This window comes from Vulpes lagopus, chromosome 5 (assembly GCF_018345385.1).
Source record: "Vulpes lagopus strain Blue_001 chromosome 5, ASM1834538v1, whole genome shotgun sequence".
NCBI classification, from domain to species: domain Eukaryota; kingdom Metazoa; phylum Chordata; class Mammalia; order Carnivora; family Canidae; genus Vulpes; species Vulpes lagopus.
The window spans coordinates 31,779,592-31,805,265 of record NC_054828.1 but is presented as its reverse complement, the minus strand read 5'-3'; the positions used below and the strand labels follow the sequence as shown (position 1 = coordinate 31,805,265).

The 25,674-nt window shown below is 34.7% G+C and overlaps 1 protein-coding gene across 14 annotated transcripts in view; it reads left to right on the top strand.

Moving 5' to 3' along the window:
- Window positions 1–25,674, top strand: part of SRBD1 (S1 RNA binding domain 1) — a 320,333-nt gene that overhangs the window by 37,127 nt on the left and 257,532 nt on the right. For all 14 annotated transcript variants that reach the window (XR_005987873.1, XR_005987872.1, XR_005987874.1 and 11 more), the window contains exons 8-14: window positions 860–956; window positions 2,459–2,594; window positions 9,697–9,800; window positions 14,838–14,945; window positions 18,865–19,022; window positions 22,979–23,069; window positions 23,837–23,944. Coding sequence is in view for 3 of the 14 variants with exons in the window: in XM_041755611.1 (XP_041611545.1) it covers window positions 860–956; window positions 2,459–2,594; window positions 9,697–9,800; window positions 14,838–14,945; window positions 18,865–19,022; window positions 22,979–23,069; window positions 23,837–23,944 (802 nt within the window). In the remaining 11 variants the exon portion in view is untranslated. The remainder of the gene's footprint in view (window positions 1–859; window positions 957–2,458; window positions 2,595–9,696; window positions 9,801–14,837; window positions 14,946–18,864; window positions 19,023–22,978; window positions 23,070–23,836; window positions 23,945–25,674) is intronic.

Here is a 25,674-nt window from a genome sequence, read left to right as displayed (position 1 = left end):
CTCATTAAAACTATGCTCTCAAAAAACCATACTTACGATACTTAGTGCTTGTGTAGTTTGAACTTTAATGCAAGAAAAAAAGCTTTAATGGAAATAGAACAACTAAAAAGAAATGAGGGAAAAAAGCAGTGCAAATGGTTTTTCTCAATGTATATATAGGTTGATATCACAGGAGCCATAATGTTCAAGGGTCACTGCTATAAATTAGCAAACCAGAAGCATTTGGAAAGAACTTAATGTACCATTGGTAGACAGTTCAACTATGAAGATGAACGACTACATAATGGCTCTTGTTTTGTGCTCATGAGATTTGAGAAATTCAAATAGGTCATTAAAAAGGTGAATAAATACCTCATAAGTCAAAATATGATTATTAATAAAATTCCTTGTAAAGGATAATTTTTATAACTGGTATGAAATGGTATACCTTGGATTCTAACTCTGTTAATACGTATTTCCTAGAATACATTTAATCTTTATAAACACTTCATGAAGTAGATGCTATTATTCCATTTTTTATAAGAAACAGAGGCACAAAGAGGTCAAGTAATTTGTGCAAAGTCATACATCTGGTAAGTGGTGAAACTAGGATTAGACCAGGCAGCTAGCTCCAGAGCTGCATTTTTTACCACTACGTTATATGGTTTGTAAAGGTCCTGTATTATTGCTTTGGAGACTTGTTATTTTTTTTCAGAGGTAAGCTAGAAACTGCTATTATACCTCTCTGTCTTAAGTTTTTCAGTTTAAGGGTTTATTTTGACTGGAATACATTTATTATGATTTAATTATAGACTTAAAAAACCAATCTGTAGTTCTTGCTTTTGTTTCCCTCCCCCCGCCCCTTACTCTTCTCCTAAAGGACTTTCAGCACTCCAGGATATTGAAACAGGAGTGCAGCATATTTTAGCAGACATGATTGCTAAAGACAAAGACACGCTTGACTTCATTCGGAAATTGTGAGTAACTCTTTTATAGAGTTTTCTGCTTTGTGGACTCATGCTGTTAAGGGTCATATGGTTAGTGCTAATACTAGTGTTCATTAAAAACTCTATTTTTAGACTTTTTTTGGTAGTGGAACTATTTGTTCAAGCAACAGAACCCTAATATGCAAAACAGATAAAAGTGAAGTTGCTTTAATTGAATTCTAGGCAGGGAGCCTGGAACTCTGCCTGACCATCCTCCTTCCACTGACGCACCTCAAGGAAGGGCTCTGAGGAACAGTGTAAACAGCATTGAATTACACAATATATGCTAGAGAGATTCATATCCATTTAGAGTGGGTGGAATGCTTTTTAATCATACTGTGATATATATATATGCTATACATGTATTATAATATCTCACTTCTGGTGTTTATAAGTGATTGAGTTAACTTGAGAATGTTTAATATCATGTATTGATAAAAGTGCTGACCTCAAAATGAATTTCATCTGATAGAGAGAGCTGCTTATCCATGGTCCATTTACAAGAGATTAAAACTTCATGACCTAGGCCCTGCTTGGGATTTTGGATTTTATGCCTCATTAAAAAAATATATTATCTTCAAACCCTATTTAATATATTTTTCAGCTGTGTATCATCATCATCAGGGTCGACAGGGTTTTGTCAGCAGTCTGCTCTTACTCTTTCTCCATATACTTGTATGAGGTTTGCAGAGACAAGGACTGGTGGAGATGAACCAGTTGACTGCCATGACTTGTCAAGGTTTTTGTCAATACAAGGAGAGAAGTTTCCTATTTCCTTAGTAATAGTAACAGTAATTCCTAGTAGGAATGAGTCAAAGGAGGAGAATCACCCATGTTTTAAATGTGTTTTTGTAAGTAATCATACTTTTGAAATTTGGTTCAGTTTTCTAAACTGTCACTGGAACCTGTCTTGCCATATCCTCTTGTTTCTCTTCTTTTTAGCTTTTACTTGGCCTTGACTGCCTAACTCAGTGGTTAGAAAAGGATGATATCTAGACTAGAATTAATTGATCTAGTATCTGTAGTTTTGGTCTCTTAGATAACTGCAGATGGTAGCTGATCTGATATAGGCATTTTATGGGAAGATTGGGTTGATACATACATAGACTGGAGGACCAATGCTAGCACAATTAGGCAGAGTCCTCTTTTGATGGGTTAGTAACATTTTTATAGTTGGACATCATTTAAAAAAATCTCATTTGGGGGATGCCTGCGTGGCTTATCAGTTGAGTGTCTGCCTTTAGCTCAGGTTGTGATCCCAGAGTCCTGCAATCAAGTCCCATATTGGGCTCCCTGTGGGGAGCCTACTTCTCCCTCTGCCTATGTTTCTGCCTCTCTATCTCTGTGTCTGTCATGAATAAATAAATAAAATCTTTAAAAAAATCTCACTTGGTAATAGCCTAAGTTTTTTGCTAACATTATTTCCATATAATGTGTTTCTTTACTAGAGCATATATTAATAACTGCTTGCTTTTGAATATTTATCTGAACAGGTGCCAAAATAGGTATATTTGTATCCAGTCATCTCTGGCAAAAGTGTCCTCAAAAAAAGTAAATGAGAAAGATGTTGATAAGTTTCTGCTCTACCAGAATTTTTCATGCAACATAAGAAACATCCAGCATCATCAGGTAAATAAGGAAACTCTTGTCCATTCTGATGGTAATAATGATGATACTTTGGATTTGCCTACTACTTTACTTATTAAGGAATTAAAGAATTTTAGGGCAAGCATTTTTTTTCATAAATTCTTATAATATCATCATATCCTTCCCATTTCACAAATGGGGAACTCAAGACCTAGAGAAGTTAGTAAAACTGAGAATTATTAGTAGAGCTGACAATATACCACTTTAGATACCTTGACTTTCTTTCGTATTAGACTTTGCTTCTCAGTGTGCTTGGCTTTGAGCTCAATTCTGGATCTTTTCCATGTGACATACAAATTAGAGATGATCTGAATTAGAATAAAATATAAGATCACACTTAATTGTATAAATTATAGTTACTACATCTTAGTCCTTTAATAGCATTTTGCAGTTTACTAGTTCTTTTTCCTAATTAGAGTCATATGTTCTATCTATAATGTGGAAAGTGGCTTTTATGTCAGAAAGGGGAAAAAAAAGAAGATTTACAAAGTGAAAATGGAATAGTACTGGCTTTTACATTTACCTATGTAGCTACTTTTACCAGTTTTCTTTATTTCTTTGTATGCTTTTGAGTTACTATCTAGTGTCCTTTCATTTCTGCCTGAAGGACTTCCTGTAACATTTCATATAGGGCTGGTCTACTAGTGACAAACTCTCTGTTTTTGTTTATCAGTAAGGTCTTAATTTCTCCTTGTTTTTAAAATTTATCTTTAATTGTGGTAAAGTACATGTAACATATATTTAAGTGATAATTTTACCATCCTAACCACTTTTAAATGTACATTTCAGTAATGTTAAGTATATCTGCATTGTTGTGCAACCAATCTCCAAAACTTTTTCTGGGTAGAATTCTTGGTTGACAGTTTTTTCTTTCAACACTTTGAATTTATCACCCCATTGTCTTCTGGCATCCATGGTTTGATGAAGAAACAGCTGTTAATCTTACTGAGTCCTTAACACATGATGAATTACTTCTCTGCTAGGATCCTCTGGGTTTAGGTTTTGACAGTTGGATTATAATGTGTCACCTTGAGTTTATCCTTCTTGGGGTTCATTCTGATTCTTGGATGTGTTGATTGTTTTTTATTAAAACTGAGAAATTTAGAGTCATTATTTCTTCAAATATTCTTTCTACCTTTCTCTCCTCTTTTGGGTCTCCTGTTATACATATGTTGGTATACTTGATAATGTCCCCCAGATCTATTCGGCTCTGTTTATTTCTTTTTCTGTTTCTGTTTGTCTGTTTTTTTTCCTTCTCAAACTGTAAAATTTCAGTTGACCTACCTTCAAGTTTGCTGATTCTTCTGCTTGTTCAAATTAACTATTGAACTTGACTTTCAGTAAATTTTTCATTTTAGTCATTGTAGTTCTCAGCTCAGGATTTCTTTTTCTTTTTCTTTTTTTTTTTCAGCTCAAGGTTTCTATTTGGTTTATTTTTTTAATTCTCAACTTTTTATTGATACTGTGTTGAGACCACATTCTCCTGATTTCCTTTATGTCTCGGTTATTTCCTTTATTTTTTTTAAAGATTATATTTATTTATTTATTTATTCATGAGAGACACACAGAGAGAGAGACAGGCAGAGGGAGAAGCAGGCTCCACGCAGGGAGCCCAGCGTGGGACTCCATCCTGGGTCTCCAGGATCACACCCTGGGCTGAAGGCAGGTGCCAAACCACTGAGCCACTCAGGGATCCTCTGTTAATTCCTTTAAAGTAGTCTGGAGGGGATCCCTGAGTGGCTCAGCAGTGTCCTTCTCTCTCTCTCTCTCTCTCTCTATATATATATATATATATATATATACTTTATATATAAGTAGATATATAATATACTTTATTTATAAAGTATATTATAAAAGTATACTTTAAATAATATACTTTATTTATAAGTAGATATATATATATCTACTTTATATATATATATATATATATATCACGGATAAATAAAATCTTTAAAAAAATAAAATCTTCAGGGGTAGTTTCTGTTAGTTTCTTTTTTCCTGTAGATGGGGTATACTTTCTTATTTCTTTGCATCTCTTGTAATTTTTTTATATTAAAAACTTGACATTTTGAATGTTATAAATTGGCAACACTGAAAAACAGATCCTTCCCCTCAGTATTTATTGTTGCTGCTGTTGGGGGTTTTGTTGTTTGTTTAGTGCCTTCTAAACTATTTTTGAAATGATTCTTTGTCATGTGTGACCACTGAGATCTCTAACATTAGCTTGGTGGACAGCTAGTTATTTGACAGAGATTTTCTTAATGTCTAGAGCCAAAACGAAAAACCCATTCTCTGAGTCCTTGCAGATTGACTGTGTGTTGGAGGTACTTCTTCAACATTAGCATAGCAAGATTGTTTACATCTCCCCCTTAGCCTTGGCTTCCTGTTTGTATGGAGCCCATGCAAACGGGTTAGTCAAAGGTGAAAGCTTAAGGTCTTTTCAGAACATATGTCTAGTCCCAGGCATGCACACAGACTCTGAGATTCTCTAATCTATGCAGGAACTTTAAAAAGACCCTTTCCCTCAAGTGTCTAATATTTAAGCCTTTTTTTCTTCTAGGTTGTTTTTTTTTTTTTTTTGTCTGTGTATTGGTTGCCCTGCCTGTAGTCCCTCATCACCTACTGTTATCCCTTAACCCACAACAATGTGACTAATGCATTTGCCTTTAAGTACTTTTTAAACACATGCCACACAGGAAATGGCTTCTGTTCTGGGGGCAAAACAAAGGCAAACTCTGGAGTCTATCCTTCAGGGATTCATCAGATCAAAACACACAATCACAATTTTTTTATAATAAGGCCCATGTTGTTCCCTCTGTTACTAGCAGCCTGTGCTAGGAATGTAGGCTGTGTTATCTTCTTGGCCACTGCTCATCTGCAGAGCAGAGGATGCCAAATGGGTAAGTTAAAAGTGCTTTTTTAACAAAATTTTGTGGCTTCTTTTTTCTTTAGATGTTCCTCTGATTGTTGTAAGCTTTTTATTAGGGTCCAGAGATCTGAAAAAGCTGATTCTGAAGTTTTTACCAGTTTGTTACTGTTGTAGAGGGATGAACTTTTGGAGTTTTCTTCTCTTCTCTGTTGTTTTGGTTCTGTCACACCTAAGAGCATCTTTAAAGTGTGCTATTATTCCCCTTGCTCTAGTCTGAAACCAGAATGTGGCTTTAACATTATATACACTGTCCTTCTTTATCTTGTTTAATGGTTTTTAACTTACAGTCCACATTGATATCATGACTGCAACCTGTAATTTCTTCGTAGAAATTGATTTCCCCCTTTGTTTTAATCTTAGCGCTGCAGTTACATGAAATGCTTGCCCTTAGTCCTTTTGCCGGAACTTTCCAGTCTTCTTTTGAGTAAATGAAGCTGATTCTGTAGACTAGTAGAGAGTTGGCCAAACTTTTCTGTAGAGGGCCAGAGAATGAATGTCTTAGATTTTCTGAGTCGGGAAGCTTTTGCTGCAGTTATACAATTGCCATTGCAGCACAACAGCAGCAGTAATAGATATTACATAAACAAAAGAGCATGGTTGTGTTTTAATAAAATTCTATATATGCAAACAGATGTTCTACTGGATTTAGCCCATGTACCATACTTAACTGACCCCTGATCTTCTATATTTCTCAAGGAGGGTGTGTGTGCACAGTATTCTCTGAGTTCTAATACATTCTCACTTGTTTCCATTGAGATTGCTACATGGACAGCTTAGATTAGCAGAATTATTTTTTCTTCCTTAACTTTCTTAAATATGTTGCTCTGCTGTTGCCTTACTTTGTATGTGGCTTTGGAGAAATCAGATGGCAGTCTAGTTCTGTTCCCTAGGAATGCCAAAGACGTGGGTCTCATGCTGTTTTAATCTCTTTATTAAGGTTTTATAGGAAGATGAGGGGGAGAATTGGAATCAAAAGATTACCAGTGTTCTCCAAGTGTGGAAGTCTTCAGTATGACATTTTTTTTTAATTTTTTTAAAGATTTATTTATTTATTTATTCATAGAGATACAGAGAAAGAGAGAGAGAGAGAGAGAGAGAGAGAGAGAGGCAGAGGCACAGGAGGAGGGAGAAGCAGGCCCATGCTGGGAGCCCAATGTGGGACTCGATCCCGGGACTCCAGGATCATGCCCTGGGCTGCAGGTGGCGCTAAACCGCTGCGCCACCGGGGCTGCCCCAGTATGACATTTTTTAAAATAATTTTTCCTTCCATCTGCATTTTACTATTAAAAGAGAGAATAATGAAAAAGATTAGAGTGATATTTTCCGTCATTTACAACTGTTAATTTTTTGACTTACGGTAATATGCAGACATGAGAAGGTGTTTGGTGTAGGTAACATGAAGAGTCATGTCATCAAGTATCCCACAAATTCTTCTTGGACCCTTATTATATTGGTTCCTACTTAGGGTGTGGAGGTGATATGGCTTTGCCCTTGTTAGTTATAAGAGTTATTTATCTGTTCTAGATGTAATTCCTTTATGTGAGAAATGATTTGCAAAACTTTTCTTCCATGCTGTATGTTTTCTTTTCACTTTCTTAATGGTATCCTATGATGTGTAATTTTATTGAAGTCCAATCTACTTATTTTTTCTTTTGTTGATTGTGCATGTAGTGTTATGTCTGAGACCTTACCTAACTCATGGTCATGAAGATTTTCTCTTATATTTTCTTCTAAGAATTTTATAGCTTTACTTCTTATGTTAAGGTCTATGACCAACTTTGAATAATTTTTGTGTATGATGATGTAAGAAGGAGTCTAGCTTCATTCTTTTGAATATAGCTATCCAGTCATCCCAGCATCTCTTGTTGAAAAGACCTTATTTTTCCCAATGAATTGTCTTGGCATCCTTATTGAGAATCAGTTGATTGTAGGTGTATGGATTATTTCTGAACTCTTAATTTTATTCTGTCCTTATGCCAGTACCACACAACTGTGATTACAGTAGCTTTATAAGTTTTGAAATCAGAAGGTGGGAGTCCTTCAACTTTTTTTCTTCTTTTTCATGATTGACTCTGGGTTTCTATATGAATCTTAGAATTAGTTTGTCAATTTCTGCAAAGAAACTAGCTGGGATTTGATAGGAGGGCATTGAATCTGTAAATCAGTTGAGGGAGAATTGCCATTTTAGCAATATTAAACCTTCTGGAACGTGGGATATTTTTCCACTTTCTTTTAACAATGTTTTGTAGTTTTCAGAGTATGCATTTTGTGCTTCCTTTGTTAAATTTATTCCTTTTGGTGCTATGGTAAAGAATGTTTTAAAAAAATTATTTTCAGATTACTTATTGCTAATGTGTAGAAATTGATTATCCAGAAATCCTGCTGAACTCTGTATTAGTTCTAATAAGTTTATTACAAATTCCGTATAGAGTTCTTCATATACAAGATCACGCTATATGCAAATAGAGATAGTTTTCTTTCCTTTCAATCTAATGTCTTCTGTTTCATCTAATATCTTCTGTTTCTTTCTCTTATCTAATTGGCTGAAATATCCAATGCAAAGTTGAATAGAAGTGACAAGAGGAGACCCTTGTAATTTTAACCTGAAAGTATCCAGTCTTTCACCATTAAATATAATAGTATCTGTGGGGTTTTTATATGTGACCTTTATCACATTGAAGAAGTTGTCTTCTGTTCCTAGTGTTTTGAGTGTTTTTGTCATGGACAAAGCTGGAATTTTGTCAAATATTCTTTCTGCATCTATTGTGTAAGAAGATTGTATGATTTTTGTTTTTTATTTTATTGGTATGGTGTATCATGTTAATTCATTCTTGGATGTTAAACCGACCTTGCATTCCTGGAATAAATCCCTCTTGATCCTGGTATGTAATCCTTTTTATATATTTATGGATTTGGTTTACTTTTTTATTGAGGATTTTTATATCTATATTCTTAAGAGATAATGGTCTTTTTTTTTTTTTTCTTGCAATGTTCTTATCTGGTTTTGGTCTCTGAGCAAATAGAGTTTTGGAAGCTTTTTCTTCTGTGTTATATTTCTGAAAAGTTTGTGAAGAATTGGTGTTAATTCTTCTTTAAATGGTTGGTAGAATTACACAGTAAAGCCATCTGGACATTTTCTTGTGGGAAAATTTTAAATTACCAATTCAGTCTTCTTTACTTATTATAGATCTTTTCATATTTTCTGTTTCTATTTTATTGTTTTGGCAGTCTGTCTTTTTAAGAATTTTTCCATTTTATTTAAGGGATGTAATTTGACATAATAGTTGTTCATAGTATTCTCTTATGGTCCTTTTTATTTCTATAACTTCCATAGTAATGGCCCCTCTTATTTTTTATTTTGGTAATTGTAATGCTTCCTCCTTTTTTCTTGGTTTAGTGAAAGGCTTCTCAATTTTGTGATATTTTCAAAGAAACAGTTTTTGGTTTTGCTTGCATTCTTTTCTTTTTTTTTTTTTTCTATTCTCAATTTACCCTCTATTATTTCTGTTATTCTACCTGCTTTAAGTTTGTTTGCTTTTCTTTAAAGGAGTGTTTTTAAGGTATTTTAAGACATTTGCTTGATCTGATTTTAAATATTTCCTTCACTTCTTATCTTTGTTATTTGGGATAAGTTAGTCTTAAAAAATGATTATATAAAGTGAAAATAATACATAACGCACTGGTAGCTTTGAAAATTAAATGAGATAAGTATCTAAAGGGCTGAGATAGACCTCACCATTAGCAAATGCCCAATAAATGATAACAGTTAGTAGTTATTATTCAACTTGGGAATTTGCACATTTGTATATCTTAGCAATATATTTTCAGAAATATAAAAAGAAAATTTCTTAGCTCCAGATGATCAAAAATCTTTGGTTAATCAAATCTGACATGTGATTTTTAGATCACCAAAGTCTCTTTCTGTGAATGTCATAGGCTTTATACCTATATTTTATTAAAATTTTTTTAAGTCTAAAAAATGATTATTTTTAAATGCATTTTTTTTGTAAATGAATTAATAACGTGATACAGCTTTATATAGCAATAAATTGAGAGCTATATATAACCTCTCTATTTCACAAATGTTGACTGGTTAAATTGACCATTTACCTATTTAGTGGACCTTCAGTCTTTGCCATATATGTTTGCATTCAGATTCTGGCAATTAACCGTGGAGAAAATTTGAAGATACTGACTGTCAAAGTGAACATTTCTGATGGAGTGAAGAATGAATTCTGCAGGTGGTGCATCCAAAACAGGTCTGTTTATAGATTTTTACAGAATTTCCTTTCTTCCATTTCTAAAATACCATACTGATATGGGAAAATGTCCATTCTGTTAAACAAAAAGCAAACATTGACAAACAATGTATATGTGTCCTTTTTACATTAAAAATAAAGTATAAATGTTGTGTATGTTTAAATAGAATATATTAAATATTAAAATAAATTATTAATAGTGGTTATTTCTAGGGAGAGGGACTTTTAATACTTTTTTGTATCCAAATCTTATACAGAATGTTTTATAAAAAATTAAAATAATAAAAACAATGTATAATGGCATATCTAAATGTTTTGACCATTAAGGATAAATGAAATAAAAATATAACTAATCAGATATTACAATGTAAGTCTCTAAACATAACATATGCAATTTACTTAAAATATTTTGCATATTAAGGATGATTGAAACAAACATTAAGTTTATTGGATATTTCAGAGAATTGTCTAAACTTATGTAACCTTTTATTATCTTTTTTTCCTTTGTTAAGGGAACTTTTAAAATAGCACCACATATTTGTATAGAATTTCTAACTTTCATTTTTAACTTTTCAGTTATGTAAAACATTTAAGTTGGTAGGGCAGATTTGTAGCTGCCATTTGACCAATGAGAAAACTGATGCAAAGGTAAAGAAGCTTGCCTAGCAGTTAGGACGTGTAGATTTGTGGTATGCTTCTCATAAGCTAGTTCTCTGTAACCTTAAGTTAGGGAGATTGCTGGGAAAGCTATTTGAAGAGTTGGATGGATTTTTCTTTGAGAGAAATAAGTGCTCTATATTTTGGAAGTTAGCTGTCTTATCCAATATAGTTCTTTCATCAATTCATTGGAAATTCATTTGCCAAAAACCAATTCCATGAAGGATCAGCTTGCTTAATGACCACATAATGCTAACCAAGTGAAGCAGCTATTTCAATGTTAATCAGTAGGTAAATTGTATAAGTCAGTTATATTATATCCATTCAGTAGAATTCTGTGCAGCCATCTTGAAGAAGTTGAGATAGAGCTAACTTTGAGATATAAACATATTCCATTAGGTTAAAAAAACAGTTTATATTTAGTATTTATAGTATAGTCTCTTTAATGGCAAAAAGTTGGTCTATGTATGTGTAAAAATTTTTTGAAAAAATGCAGATGATCTATTTCATACCTCTGATGTGAGATTTTAATTTTCTGTGGTGTATTCTTCTCTAGAGTTCTTTTTCCTTTTTAATGAATGCTTATTTCTTTTGTAAACAAATAAATTTCGTTAAAAATAAAAAGGAAACAAATGCCTAAAATAAACCATAGAATTAAATGATTGTATTAAGAAATTAGATAATTTTAATTTAAAATATAAAATTCTAAGAGATATTCATAGAAAGAACAAAATCCTAGAAACAGTAATATCTGAGTTTGAATTCCAGTTATATTACTTCTTTCCCTTATGACTGAGCACATAATTTCTTTCTCAGATTCATTATTGTCAAAATGATGAGTAATACCTTTTTCGCAGATTTAAGAGAATTAAATGATATTCCATGTAATTGTGTAGCCTTCAGTGGTATCTGTTAATACAAAGTAGTGGGATTATTGTGCAGAACTCCTTTTTAGAAATGTCTTTTATAAACAGATCACAGTAAACTGGAGACAACTTCTATCTTATTTTCTTATGAACGTTCATAATGCTCAGAGTCTGTCTGTCCTCAATAATTAAGGAAGTATTAGTTATGCTTTTAAACTGTTATCTTCATACTAAGTAAATATAAAGGAATGGTTTCATTACAGAGATTTAAATGGTTTTTGTTGGCTCCTCCATATTTTATTTTATTCAGTTCTCCTCCAATTAAATAAATGGTAATATTATTTGACCTTTACTATAATCCTTTATGTTACTATAGTATAGTAATATAAGTTTCAGTTATGTTCTAGAAGTTTCTCTTTATATAGATAATTGAAGAAACATTTGTATGGGAACTAAAGAACTGAAACAAGAGCCAACTAAAATACTTTGGGAAACAAAGAACCATTCTTGGAATTGTTTTCATTTTTTAAATACATTTGAATGAAGATACTTCCTCAAATCTTTTCTTCCTTTTCCTCTTCTTTTTTGTCTGTCCCTACTTCTTCCACCTTCCACCTCTCTCATATGTTCACCCATTCAGGTTATTTGCTAGACGCTGGGTATCTTCCTGTAAACCAGACAAGTATGCTGTTTTTCCTTGATGACAATGTAGTTTAGTGGAGAAGACCTTGAGTAAATGGTTAAGAGTATGCTGAGGTTATAAAGGAGTGCAGGGCAGCCCGGATGGCTCAGTGGTTTAGCGCTGCCTTCCACCCAGGGCGTGATCCTGGAGACCCTGGATCAAGTCCCATGTCAGGCTCCCTGCCTGGAGCCTGTTTCTCCCTGTCTGTGTCTCTGCCTCTCTCTCTGTCTCTCATGAATAAATAAATAAATAAATCTTTAAAATAAATAACTAAATGAATGTTTAAAAAAAAAGAAAGAGTGCAGTGTTTCATAAAAGTTTGTAACAGTGGGGAATCCCTGGGTGGCTCAGTGGTTTTGCGCCTGCCTTTGGCCCAGGGCATCATCTTGGAGTCCCGGGATCGAGTCACACATCAGGCTTCCCGCATGAAGCCTGCTTCTCCCTCTGCCTGTGTCTCTGCCTCTCTCTCTCTCTCTCTCTCTCTCTGTGTGTGTGTGTCCCTCATGAATAAATAAATAAAATCTTAAAAAAAAAAGTTTGTAACAGAGAACCCTAAGGTAGTCTGTGGTGTGTGCATACATAGGTCAGAGACAGAAGGAAAGGAACTGGTAGTGACAAAAAACAGGATTGACTTGTAGGTGTGAACTCGATCATCCGTAGCTTTCTAGACAGAATACGGATTTTATTCTTTATCTTAAGGGTAATGAAAAACCAATAACGAGTTTAAACAGAGGATTGTCACAATCAGTTTGCATTTTAAGATCACTCTGGCTGCAGTGTAGGGAATTGTTTGGAAGGAACTCACAGTAGATGTGGGGGTAAGAGGTAAGGTTTAAGGAAGACTATTGAGGCCTCCAAAGGGATTGAGTAGGCAATGTTAAGGATTTCTGTGTTTTTTCCTACTAGCAATGGGGAAACTTTGGTTTGGTCTTAAAAGGAATGACCCGCAGCAGATAACAGATACATACATTTAAAAAATCACTCCATTAGGGCCTTTCTGTCTCTATGGACTATCTTCCTAGCATATTGTCCATGACCCAGGATTGTGTTCTCTCCTAACTTGCCAACCTCAATTGCATGGTATATAAGACCTTTAGTGATTTGTCCACTTCCATATTTTCTAACCCCATCTACCTCCTACTGATTTTGACAGTTATGCTTTAGCAGTACTAATCTACTTGAAAAGACTCATCATGTTCTTTCATGCTTCTATGCTATGTGCTATGGTTTCTTTCCAGTATGCTTTTTTTTTTTTCTGGGTCTTGTTAGGTAAAGCACAATTCATTTTTTAAAACCTATCTCAAAAAAAAAAAATTAAAAAAAAATAAAACCTATCTCAAAAAAAACCAAACAAACAACCCTATCTCAGATATTTCTTCTGGGACATCTTTTCTTGACATTGGGCTCTCCAAATTAATAATAATAATAACAGCAATAGTATTAATATTAATAATGTATGTCTAATTTGTCTCCTACTCCTCCCTAACCCTCATGTCCTCAGGTAAAGGTGACATTAGGGAGTAACAGCGACTTGAGTGGAAGGATATATGTCCTGAAAGCACTTTGATTCAAATTAAACAAAATTTTATTCTACTCAGATAGTAACCTTCTATGGAAAGGACTCAATTAGTTGTTATTATGAAACCTTTGGTGTATCACATTATAATTGCTTCAATGTTTGCCCACTGAATAGTCAATTTCCTACCTGAGATAAGTAAGAAAGATAGATGACAGTGTCCCTAAGGTATATTCATGGTTTATTTTATTATGATTTGTAAAATAAATATTTTACTAATGGTTTCTACTCAAGAGTCATTGAAGGGCAAGGGCAGAGATGCTGTAGATGATGGGAACCTGGAAGGGGTTGGACTGAATTTGTCCTTTTTAGCTTGTGTTTTTCTCTTATTGTTCTTTATCCAATGTCCACTACCATTCAGTTCTCTGACATTTATATCCATCAGCATGTATGCATTGCATAGATAGAGCACTACAACCTGAGGAGTAGAGTGAGTTCTACTAAGGAATGGCAAAAGTCAAGGGTTAAAACATAGTTTCTCCTTTGCTCAATCTACTTTAACTTCCAGGAAGAGATAAAGGGATAGACAAAGAAGGATACTTGTTTGTCTTAGCTTTGCTGCCAAAACAAAATACCATAGACTCAGTCGCTTAAACAATAGAAGTTTATTTTCTACCAGTTCCAGAGGCTGGAAAGTCTAAGATCAAGGAACCAGCTGATTTGTTCCTGGTCAGAACCCTCCTCTTGGCTTGTAGACTGCTGCCTTCTCACTGTGTCCTTACCTGGCTGGGGGAGGGAGGGACAGAGAGAGGGCAAGCTCTCTGATAATCTTTTCTACAAAGGGCACCAATCACGTCATGATGGCCCTTCCCTCATGACCACATCTAAACCTAATTGCCTCCCAAAGGCCGTATCCCCAAATACCGTCTCACTAGGTGTTAGGGCTTTAACATATTAATTTTAGGGGACATAATTTAGTTCATAGCAGTCATTAGTCATTTTCTGGTGACTTTCTTATATCTTAAGATTTTTGCCATTATTAATAATGTTCTGGAGATTCTTCCTAGAATAAGGAAGGTTTTTTCTCCCTTAAGTTGTATAGGTGACCATGGTTACCAGGTTTTTAAAAATAAGAACTCCAGATGTCATAGTAATAATTTCCAGACATCACAGTCTTTTCTTACAGATTAGGTTACTTTGCCTTCAATAAAGTTTTTCCCCCTTTTCTGCTCCACTTCCTCTCCCCTCTTCCAGGAGCCCTTTCATGGTCTTATTATTGCTACATCGGTTTTAGTGTAGTCTTTTCTTTTTTGCAGGTGGAGACCACGTGGCTTTGCAAGGCCAGAGTTAATGAAGATCTTACACAATTCACTCGATGATTCTTTTAAACGCCTTATTTATCCTCTTCTCTGTAGAGAGTTCAGGTACGTATCCTGTCATGTGTAATTTTATGTACTGATTATTATTATTATGTATGGTGATAGACACATTTAGACATGAAGTAAATATCTGTTGATTCCTTAACCAATCCGAAGAACTGAGCCAGGATCACGAAGCAATTATAGTTAAGCCTAGATTTCAAACTGTAAAGGCATTCACGTGTGCAGATCACAAAACATAGCTCCTAATTACAATGCACTTTTCAAATCTTGACCAGTTAATGTGTACCCTTCTAGTCCTACAATACCAGTTTTGCAGTTTGACAGCCAAGACAAGCAAGTGGTTTTATTGATGAGAGATTTAGCTTGGGATAATAAACTAAGAAGTTGATGGAGAATTTAGTTGGAAGCAGTTTTTAGAGGTAAGAGAACCAAAACCAGCATAAGGAAATCAGTGGAGCATATGATGAATTTATTACTATAAAGAGAGAAAGCTAATATATATGTTTCTAATTCCAAATGAGAGTTATTTAGGTGAATAATTATCAGCGGTGATGAGCAAATATTAGAGGAGATGATTAAAGTGGCCACGTAAATGACTAGTAGAAGGACTAAGGGTTACAAAGAAGGACTATAAAAGAGCTGAGATACAGATTGCAGGTTTTTGTAGAGGAGCAGATGGAAAGAAGGTTGCGAAGGCAAAAAACCTCTTCCCTCCTTCTCTAGCCTTTGTCTTTGTAGTCAATCTTCAGACCATCCATTTCCTCATAGATTCCTTCCTATGCACTCTAGACTTTCTTCCTTCTCTCTTACTTATGGATTTCAGCAAGGGTTACTTGAAAACTGTAGATCTCTAGCCATCTCTTCAATCTCACTAAAGTTGATAGCAGCCTTTATAATGTTTGCTTGTTTTTCTTTTACTGGACTTGGCCATTGACTTTGGAAATGTTGACAACAGGGACTGAGAAGGTAGTATTTAAAAAGACACATAGCTTTTTTGACCAGCTTTTTTATCAGGCATTCATTCTCTTGATTCATCCCTCATAGCTCAGTTGTCTCTTAACAATTTTGTTTCTATTAGAATCCTATCTCATTTCAAGTCTGTGTGAGGTAACAGCTCTTGCTTTTAAGTGCTAAGGAATAGCATTTAAAAATAAGGGGTTTTGTTCATAAAGAAAAAGAGAAAGTTACCTTATTCAAAATTTCATTTCCTTTTGTATATTTTTTCTTTAACTTGTTTATTCTTTCATGTTGCATATAATGACCAGTAGTGCTTTCGACAGTTCTTCAGACATTTGGCTTTGAGTAGCTTCACTACCTGTGGAATGATTTCATTGAGAGTTAATGTAAACGGTTGGTGTGGGATTGTTTAAGCCATAATCCTTCTCTGACTTCTGTCGCAGTGGGCAAGCAAGAGCACTTTTCTTCTCTTTTTCTAAAATACCTGTGGTTAAAAAAATATATGTCTTATTTTAGTCTGTAAGTCAGTTTTCAGACATTGTCTGCAGATGTGTCTCTTACAAAAATACTCATAATTACTTGAACAGCAACTGAGGGAGAAAACTCCCAATTGATTTTTATTTAAAGAAGATTACTTCAATTCTCTAATTAAAAAGAAATTTGTCCTAATATAGAAAAATTGGAAGAATCAGTAAAACACAAAGGAAAAAAACCCGACAAAATTTCACTTCTAGAGATATTGTTAACCAGACTTTTCCCCGTTCATGTGTATTTAAAACAACCATACAGACTATATTATTTTGTAGACATTTGATTCAGTTGACCATATATGATGCAGTCTACTTTGGATTTCTTATTTCCAAAACGATCAAGATGATGCATCCATGTATCATTTTTCACACCTACCTTTTTCATCAATCCTGCATTGTCAGTTACCAAGTGCTGCCTATTTTCCCATCCTTTATTATACCTTGAATTTTGCCTCTTCTTGGTCTCTGTGGTTACTGTTTTAGCTCAAGATATCATAATTTCTTGTCTGGATTACTATTCTAGGATCATAGATAATATCTGTCTGTTTGCCATACTATACTTTTCACAATGCCATCCTTAAACTTCTATCTGATTATTTCATTCTCTTCTGCTTAAAATTCTCCAGTGGCTCCTCTTTGTCTCTAGGATTAAATCCAAGCTCTTTAGAAGATCATGCATTGCCTTTTGGGGTCTGATTTCATCTTGGCTCTACAACCTTATAGACATAACGTATTTTTTTTTTTTTTTTTTTTTTACTTTAGCAGATGAAATTACTTGCTTTCTCTCTTTTTAAGGTTTTATTTATTTATTTGAGAGAGATATAGTGAGAGAGCATGAGTGGTGGGGAGGGCAGAGGCAGAGGGAGCCCAATGTGGGGCTTGATCCCAGGATCATGACCCAAACTGAAGGCAGACACTTAACAAACTAGGTCACCCAGGCACCCCCATTGCTTTTTCTGTAATGAATTGTGAGTCTTTATGTATGGTGCTTCCGTTGCCTGCAACATTTTCTCTATGCCTTCATTCTATTCTCCCTGCCTTTGTTTGCTTAACTCTATTACTTATTCTTCTTGATTCACCCGAGGAGACATCTCTTTTAGGAAGTTTTGCAGTGTAGCTCTCCCTCCCATATGTTCTCATTAGCATAACACATATCATTGTTTATACTGATCTGATTATTTTTGTTTCTTCCACTCTACAGTCATTTTCAAAGCAGGGATCCTGTCTTTTCAGCTTTGTATCTCACACCAATCATGGTACTTTATATAAGACTGACAACAGATGTTCACTTTATAAAGTTAAAAGTGAAGATTTAGAAATATCTGTTGTGTTATTTTTCATGTTGCTTGACTGAATGCAGGGAGGGTGACAACAGTGAAAAAAAAGATGAGAGAAAAGCCTTAAGAAACTGACTCAGGACAGAAAAACAGACACTAATTAGCTGTGTGTGCCTTTAGATATGTAGATAATTTGACCTCAGCACTGATATGAAGTGTACTTTGAATGGTTTTTGTACTGTCAGTTTTCTTGTGGCCATGGCATGAATGTCTGTACCTGTTCTAATGGGTCTTCTTATAAAATTTGTAAGAATTTCAGGAGAATAGTATGCTAAGAGCTTTTGTTAAGAAGACGAATGGTTTTAAAGGGCACCTTACTTACTGGCTCAGTCAGAATTTTGTGTGACTCTTGATCTCCAAGTTATGAGTTCTAGCCCCACGTTGGGTGTAGGGATTACTTAAATAAATAAATATTTTTAAAAAAAGAAAGAAAGAATGTGAATGGTGTTAAAACTTAGTTTCTTAATACCTTTAAGTCCATTATAGACATGTTTTTATCCTAGAAAAAGTTTTTTTTTTTTTTTTAGAAAAAGTTTTATAATCAGATGTTTAATAACTTCTCTGGAGAAAACCTGGGAAATTATGTACATGAGGAATGGCTCTTGGCCTGGTTACTAATATTCTTGGTCATGTCACATCTCTGTGAGAATGACGAGGTGGGGCTCAACGTGGGGAATTGAATAGAGTGAGAGAATGACATTGAGATTTGTTATGGGTAAAAGGGTAAAACTAAGTATTGATGGGAAGAGACTACTTAGGATTCAATAATTTATCACTAATTTTGTTTTTATATTTTTAATCAAATCATTAACTTGACTTCCTTTGTGATGTCTAGGCCTTTATATACTCTGTTTCTGTCACATACATAAATATTTATACATATAGATTTTGTATATAAAGAACAGATAGGGAAGGAATGTAAGTATGACAGACTCCTCAGATTTACATCAGAATAGTTTGTGGTTTCATGTATTTCTGCAGTTAACAAAAATAGATTCAGTATAATTTTATATATGATATTTTCTTTATTTTGTTACAATAAATACTCCTGTATGGGATGTCGCTTTTTAGGAAGAAACTTTGGGTGAATGAAAAACCAAATACTTTTTTTCTTTTATTTTTTTTTTATTTCTAAAGAGCCAAACTAACATCAGATGCAGAGAAGGAATCAGTGCTAATGTTTGGACGGAACCTCCGTCAGCTCCTTTTAACAAGCCCTGTTCCAGGGCGCACCTTGATGGGAGTGGATCCTGGCTACAAACATGGTTGCAAATTGGCTATAATTTCTCCTACCAGTAAGCACAACGTTCAGCTCTTCAATTAAAAGTTGTTTGATTGGGGATGCCTGGGTGGTCTAAGTGGTTGAGCATCTGCCTTTGGCTTAGGGCATGATCCCAGGGTCTTTAGATCGAGTTCCACATTGGGCTCCCTGCATGGAGCCTGCTTCTCCCTCTACCTATGTCTCTGCTTTTCTCTCTGTGTCTTTCATGAATAAATAAATAAAATCTTTAATAAATAAATAAATAAAAATATTAAAAGTTGTTTGGTTGGTCATAAGTTTCACATCATACGTATTGTGAGGATTTGGAAATGATGTTAATTATTTCAAGACTTAGAAAATGGTTTTCTCACATATAGCGATGTGAGAGCCAGAAAGTCAAACTTCATATTTGTCTTTTTGTTGATAAAAAATCTCCACATATTACTATTATTTATGCCCCTCCCTATGTCACAGAAGAAATGTTGAAACTAGGCTCAGGTTTTAGTAACTATCCCCCACCAACTTCTATTTTTTTGTAGTGTATTTGTGTATGATGCATTTTAATTCTTTGTTTTTAAAATACCAGACATTTTTATTGTTTTGCCCAGCATTTTTTTCCCCATATTTATTACCTACCCTTTTCTTTGCTCTTCATTTCTTACTGCATTTCTGTATTTACATTTGAGATTATTTTCTCTCTGCCTAACTCTCTAACCTATTACATTTAATGTGGGGTCAGCTGGTGACAAATTGTGTCCTTTTTTGTCTAAAATGATTCTGATTTGTCCTCATTTCTGAAGGATATTTTTGCTGGGTATAGAATTCATGATTGGTGTTATTTTCAGTACTTTAAAGGTGTCATTTCATTTTTTGTTTTTTTCCCCCTTGGGCTAGTACACTTTTTGTTGAGAGTGAGAACTCAACCAAAAGTCTTATTATTGCACCTTTGAAGGTAATGATATCTTTTTTCCTCAGGTTGCTAAGATTTTCTCTCTTGTTTTTCAGAGGTTTTCTTATGATGTACTTAGTTCTATGTGTGTGTGTGTATATGTGTGCGTGTGATTGTGGGGGATTTTAGTACATGAATTCTGCTTGGGTTTGTAGAGCTTCTTGCATTTCTTTCTGGAATTCCAATTAAATGTATATTGGACCTTTCAACTCCCTCTTCTGTTTTTTATTCTTTTGTTTTATTTTCTATTGTTTGTCTTTATGTTAATTAAGCCTCTATTCTGCTATCTCTGATCTGCAATTAAAGCTATCCATTGAGTTATTTATTTAAATTATTGTGTTTTCAAGTTTTCGAATTTCCATTTGGTATTTATAAGAAATAGATTTCAGTTCTATAGTAAACTTCTTCACTTTAATTTTTTTTTTTTTGGCAGTTTATGTTTTCTTATTTTTACCTTATAGTTCTCTTATTTTTTTAAAATATTTTTCATTTATTTATTCATGAGAGACACAGAGAGACCCACAGAGAGAGGCAGAGACACAGGCAGAGGGAGAAGCAGGCCCCATGCAGGGAGCCTGACGCGGGACTCGATCCTGGAAGCCCAGGACCACACCCTGGGCCGAAGGCAGCACTAAAATGCCGAGCCACCTGGGCTGCCCATAGTTCTCTTATTTATTATATTTATATTGTTATGTACTATGATTCTATGCTACTATGTATTACATATAATATGTAATACTTCTATACTTGTTCTTGTGTTTCTTTTGGTTTAGATTTTTCTTTTGAAAATAACTTTTTCATGTCTAATTCAGTTTTGAACTTGTTATTTCTGGGGTTTTCTAATTCTGATTTACATTATTCTCATTTTCTATTATATTTTTGTAGCTTTAGGTTATAATTTTTCTGTTTTGTGGACACATCTTTCTGTAAGGTCATGCTAGTCTTTTTTTTAAATTTCCTTTTTAAAAAATATCCATTCTATATGGAATTTGACTGTAATCTTTTTCTGTGCTTAGGTTTACATAAAATTTGTTTTTCCCAGCTGTTGGTATAGAAGACCAGATCAGGAAAGGTTTTCTAGCTACATACCTCTGGAGCTATCACTTCATTTTTCCCCAAATTACTGACATGGGAAAGCACCTTAATACCTACTTTTTTTTTTTTTTTTTTTTGAAAGGCCTCTAAAAACACATTTATTGTCTTATTAGGGACTAAATGAAGAGACAAGTTCCCAGGCTGATGCTTCAGCTTTCCTAAGGCCATATGGTCCTAAGGCCTCATGGTTCAAAAATAGCATGTATCCAGGGTGGAGTAGGGGAGGACAGCATCATTCTGGAGGTCTCCACCACCACAGATCTCCGTCTCTGGGGGGTGTGTCCAGAGCTGGATGGATGTGGCTAAGAGCCAGCCATGGCAGGTAGCTGTCCAGTGTTCTGTAGTACCTTGTTCTCTGGAGGCTGCCTGACTCCTTTTGGCTCGTGGATGATGGCTCCTATGCAGACAGGTCTAAGTCTGGCTTAGACTCTGAATATAGAGTCTTCTACCTTCTGGAATCTGCTTTCCTGATGCTTTCTCCCTTTTACCTGGATTTTCTTTTTCCTTTGCCCATGTTATCTCTATCTTTCTCAATAGAGATATGATTCCTAACAGGTTCTCCTCAGTTGGGATTTTTGTCTTGAAAGGAATATTCTGCATGTTAGTTTCAAGAGTTCATAGAGATCAGAGTTTTCCAGTCCTTCTTGCACTCAGTGGGCAGTCTCTCTACTGACCTATAAATTAAGAGTATGTGGAGGTCTTTCCCATATCACAAGAAAGTACCTTTTGATATTTTTTGGTCTATGAGATACTTCATTGCTTGTCTCTACTTGCTCCACAGAAATGCCAGTGCATGTAGGTCCTGATAGTTGCATTGTCCCCACTTGATCGATCATCTTTTGAGTTTTGTGGAGTTAACTTTGTTACAGATATAACTATTGGTTTTTGGTTTTGCTGTCCTACTTTCTCCATCTTTTTTTAAATGGGAAAAATATTTTATCAGTATCTTTTCCTGCATCTGTTGAAATACCATGTGTATTTGTATTTGGATATGATGTTATTTGTATTGCTTGTAGGATGACTTTTTAAAAATACCGTATGCACTCCCACATATATATATGTATGTATCTTTAGTCTGTTTTGGTAACACATTCTCAAGAATTTATCTGTTTCATCATTTAAATTAACATGAAGTTGTTTATAATAGTCTCTATATCTTTTTAATCTGTCCTGAAGCTGTAGTAATATCCTCTTTTCATTTCTATATTATTTATTTGTATATCTTCTTTTTTCAATATATCTGTATCTTCTTTCTTTTTCTTGATTGGTATTGCTAAGAGTATTTGTTTTCCTTAAGTGATTTTCAACTTTAAACTTCACCAGTCCTCTCTATTATGTATATATTTTTCTGTTTCATTAATTTCTTTTAACTTCATCATTTTCTTCCTTCTACTTTCTTTGAGATTATTCTGTTGTTCTTTTCATAGCTTCCTAAGTTGGTCACTTAGCTCATGATTTCTGTGCTTGATGTCATTACCCTTAAATATTGAATATATTTTTCACTGAAATAATAATATAAGGTAACATATAGAGAAGCGCACAAATCATAAATATGCAGCTTAAGAATTACACAAAGTAAAGAAATCCACATATCCAAAAGAAGAAATAGAAGAGTATTACAACATTGTCTGGAATTTGGTACATATCAGTACATGTTAGCTTGATGTTACATATTATTAAAAACCATTTCTCTTTTAAGCATCATGGTGTATAATCTAGTTAATAATGATTTTGTTAATAATAAATAGCAAAATATTGTTCTCATAACTTTGGAAGTAACAAATTTGCAGACTGCTTAGGAGAATCTGATTTCGTGAATGTGAATGATTTATCCTGCATTTTAAAAGATAAAGCAGTTCCCTTTTCTGGTACAAATTACTTAATCAAATCATCTATGTGTTTTGTAATTTCTTACAAAATGGCTTATTCTTTTCATTTTCTCTAAGGTCAGATACTGCATACTGATGTGGTTTACTTGCATTGTGGACAAGGCTTCCGGGAGGCAGAGAAAATAAAGAGACTTTTGCTGAATTTCAAGTATGAAAATAAGTAACTTTTTGAGTACTTCTGTGGTTCAGCCAATCAGAGATACCTTTGAAACTCCTAATTTGGAGGGAGGGATTAAGGGAAGTGCTTTGGTGAGAGAGAAGGAATCATGTAAAACCATGCTGGGGCAAATTGCTGAAGAACTGTACATTTGGAGACTCCGGAGGGATGCTTCTTCCTTCCTCTGCCACCTTCGCTATTGAAAGGTGGTAGTGTGAGCAAAAGTGAGCACTGAATTCTTTGATTCGGGGTTTCTTTCTCTTTCTCTCTCTCACTCTCTCATTTATTCTCCCTCACTTTCCCTCTCTCCCTCCCCCCACCTTCTTTTCTTCCTTCCTTCCATTCTTTTTTATGGATCTGAGGAGTAGATGTGTGATAGTAGTTTGAAGCTTCAGACATTATTTGACAACATATCACATAATTCAGTCCTGGTGTCTTTATTATGGCCTAGAATGCTCCAGAATTTCTTATCTATGTGTAAATTTGGTTCCTTCTGGATGGGAAGAAAGCTGAGTGTTCTTGATTGTTTGACAGTGAAATATTTCTCCATTGCCTCCCATACCAAAGGCAGGGACATTGTCCTGTTTTTCTCTACAAAAGTCTGTGTCTCCTTTGTGAAATAGTGGAGATGTTGCTTGACTATATGAGAGAATAATATCATCGTATGATAGTATTTGTGCATTCTGGTTATTTTCTCCTGATTGATTTAAACCATGCCTTGAGCTCATTCCATTTCTCATCTTGTTTATCCCTTGAAGCTGCAGCACGGTGGTGATTGGAAATGGAACTGCCTGCCGGGAAACAGAAGCTTACTTTGCTGACCTGATAATGAAAAATTACTTTGCGCCACTGGATGTTGTTTACTGGTAAGGATGTTAGGAATGTTTGTTTTCTTTGAGAGGCAAAAGAACTTCTACAGTTCCTTCTGTCATGAATTCTCTCTTCTCTTTTTGTGATATGCATCTTCTTTGCCTGTATACCACCTCTTACTGCACACAAGCTCTTTGTAGGACAATGTAAAGTGTCTGTCTCCTAGAGAAATTTGAGTTTCAATATCCTGAAAACTCTCATAGAATAGCAGGATAGGGCTTACTTGGTTTCATGGGGTTTTCCAGGCTGTATCTTATGGGAGGACTCTAATTAACTACTATCTAGGACATAGGACTGTGGATAACTTAGCTTTTTTTCTCGCAAAGTTCTGATGCCTATAAATTGTTGGTTTTTAGAACTGACAGCCAAGGTAAGTGTTATCAATTACAGGTAATTCTGATATTCCTTTCTTGTTTGTATCTTCATCACAAGCTTTCATTTTATATAGGTATCTAGTTAACTTCTGAATAGCTTTGGATTGGCATGACCCATTTTTCTAGTCCTGCCCCTAGATCTATAATACTTCTGCTTTCATTCACCGTCGTTTCCTTACTTTACCTTTGGACCTTAGGTGGCCCGGCTTACCTTTTCCAAACTACAGTAGAATTTTAAATTATTTGGGTTTAATTCCATGACAAGAGAATTACCATAGCTGATATCTAGGGAGGAGTGCACAAGCACCATCTTCTGCTGCTGTTTAAGAAATCTTGTAATTAAGTATAGTCAGCTGATGAGTATGTGACTAACAGGATCATCAAACAAAACCCAACACTGGAAGAAGAATCCTAGGATCCATGGAGCTAGGCCAAAAGAGAAGGGTCTTGTATTTAGTGTAGTGTTCCATATGCCAAGAGTATAATCAAGATGTCAGGAAAACAAATTCAGGGTAACCAAAGGGAATTAGGAGGTCAGGAACAAGCTGTAGGTGCTACAGGGCCATGGTTCAGGAAAGGACCAGATTAAAAAGACCACCTCAGCGCCACCCCCTACCCCTTCTTGTTCAGAGTAGTCTGGGGAATACTGTGGATCTTCTCTATTCTGGGAACTGTGTACATGCATATAGTCCTTTTTTTAAAAGATTTTTAAAGTTTATTCATTCATGAGAGACACCCAGAGAAAGAGACAGAGGCAGAGGGAGAAGCAGACTCCATGCAGGGAGTCCAATATGGGAATAAGTCCCACCGCAGGATCATGCCCTGAGCTGAAAACAGATGCTCAACAGCTGAGCCAGCCAAGTGTCCTGCATCCAGTCCTTTTGGGAACTGAACACAGCGAACTGATATAGTTGGTTCAGTTTATTTCAGGCAACTTTTTTGATTTTTTTTTTAACTTGTTCATGTTAATTTAATATAAATATCTTGGGTACGTTTGTAGTGCTTACAAATAGAACTTTTAGATCATTAAAAATATTAAATAGTGAAGGCTTCTTGAATTTCATCTGGTTTTGCTTATGGAGGGTCCATCTATTGAACTTTCAACAGTGTCTTGCAGTAGAAGAAGGATGAGCTTTGGAGTCAGACAAATCTAGGTTCATCTTTTACTGTCACCATTTACAAGTTAGGAAGTGTTACTCTGCCTCTCCGAGCTTTACTTTACTTCATCATTAAAATGGAGAGTGCTCTTGGTTTTCAGTAACACTTTGACGTTTTCTTCATAATTATCTCATATATTAAATATTAAAACTTCTTTTGCATTTATCTATTTTTGTGTATCTATTAAGAATTAC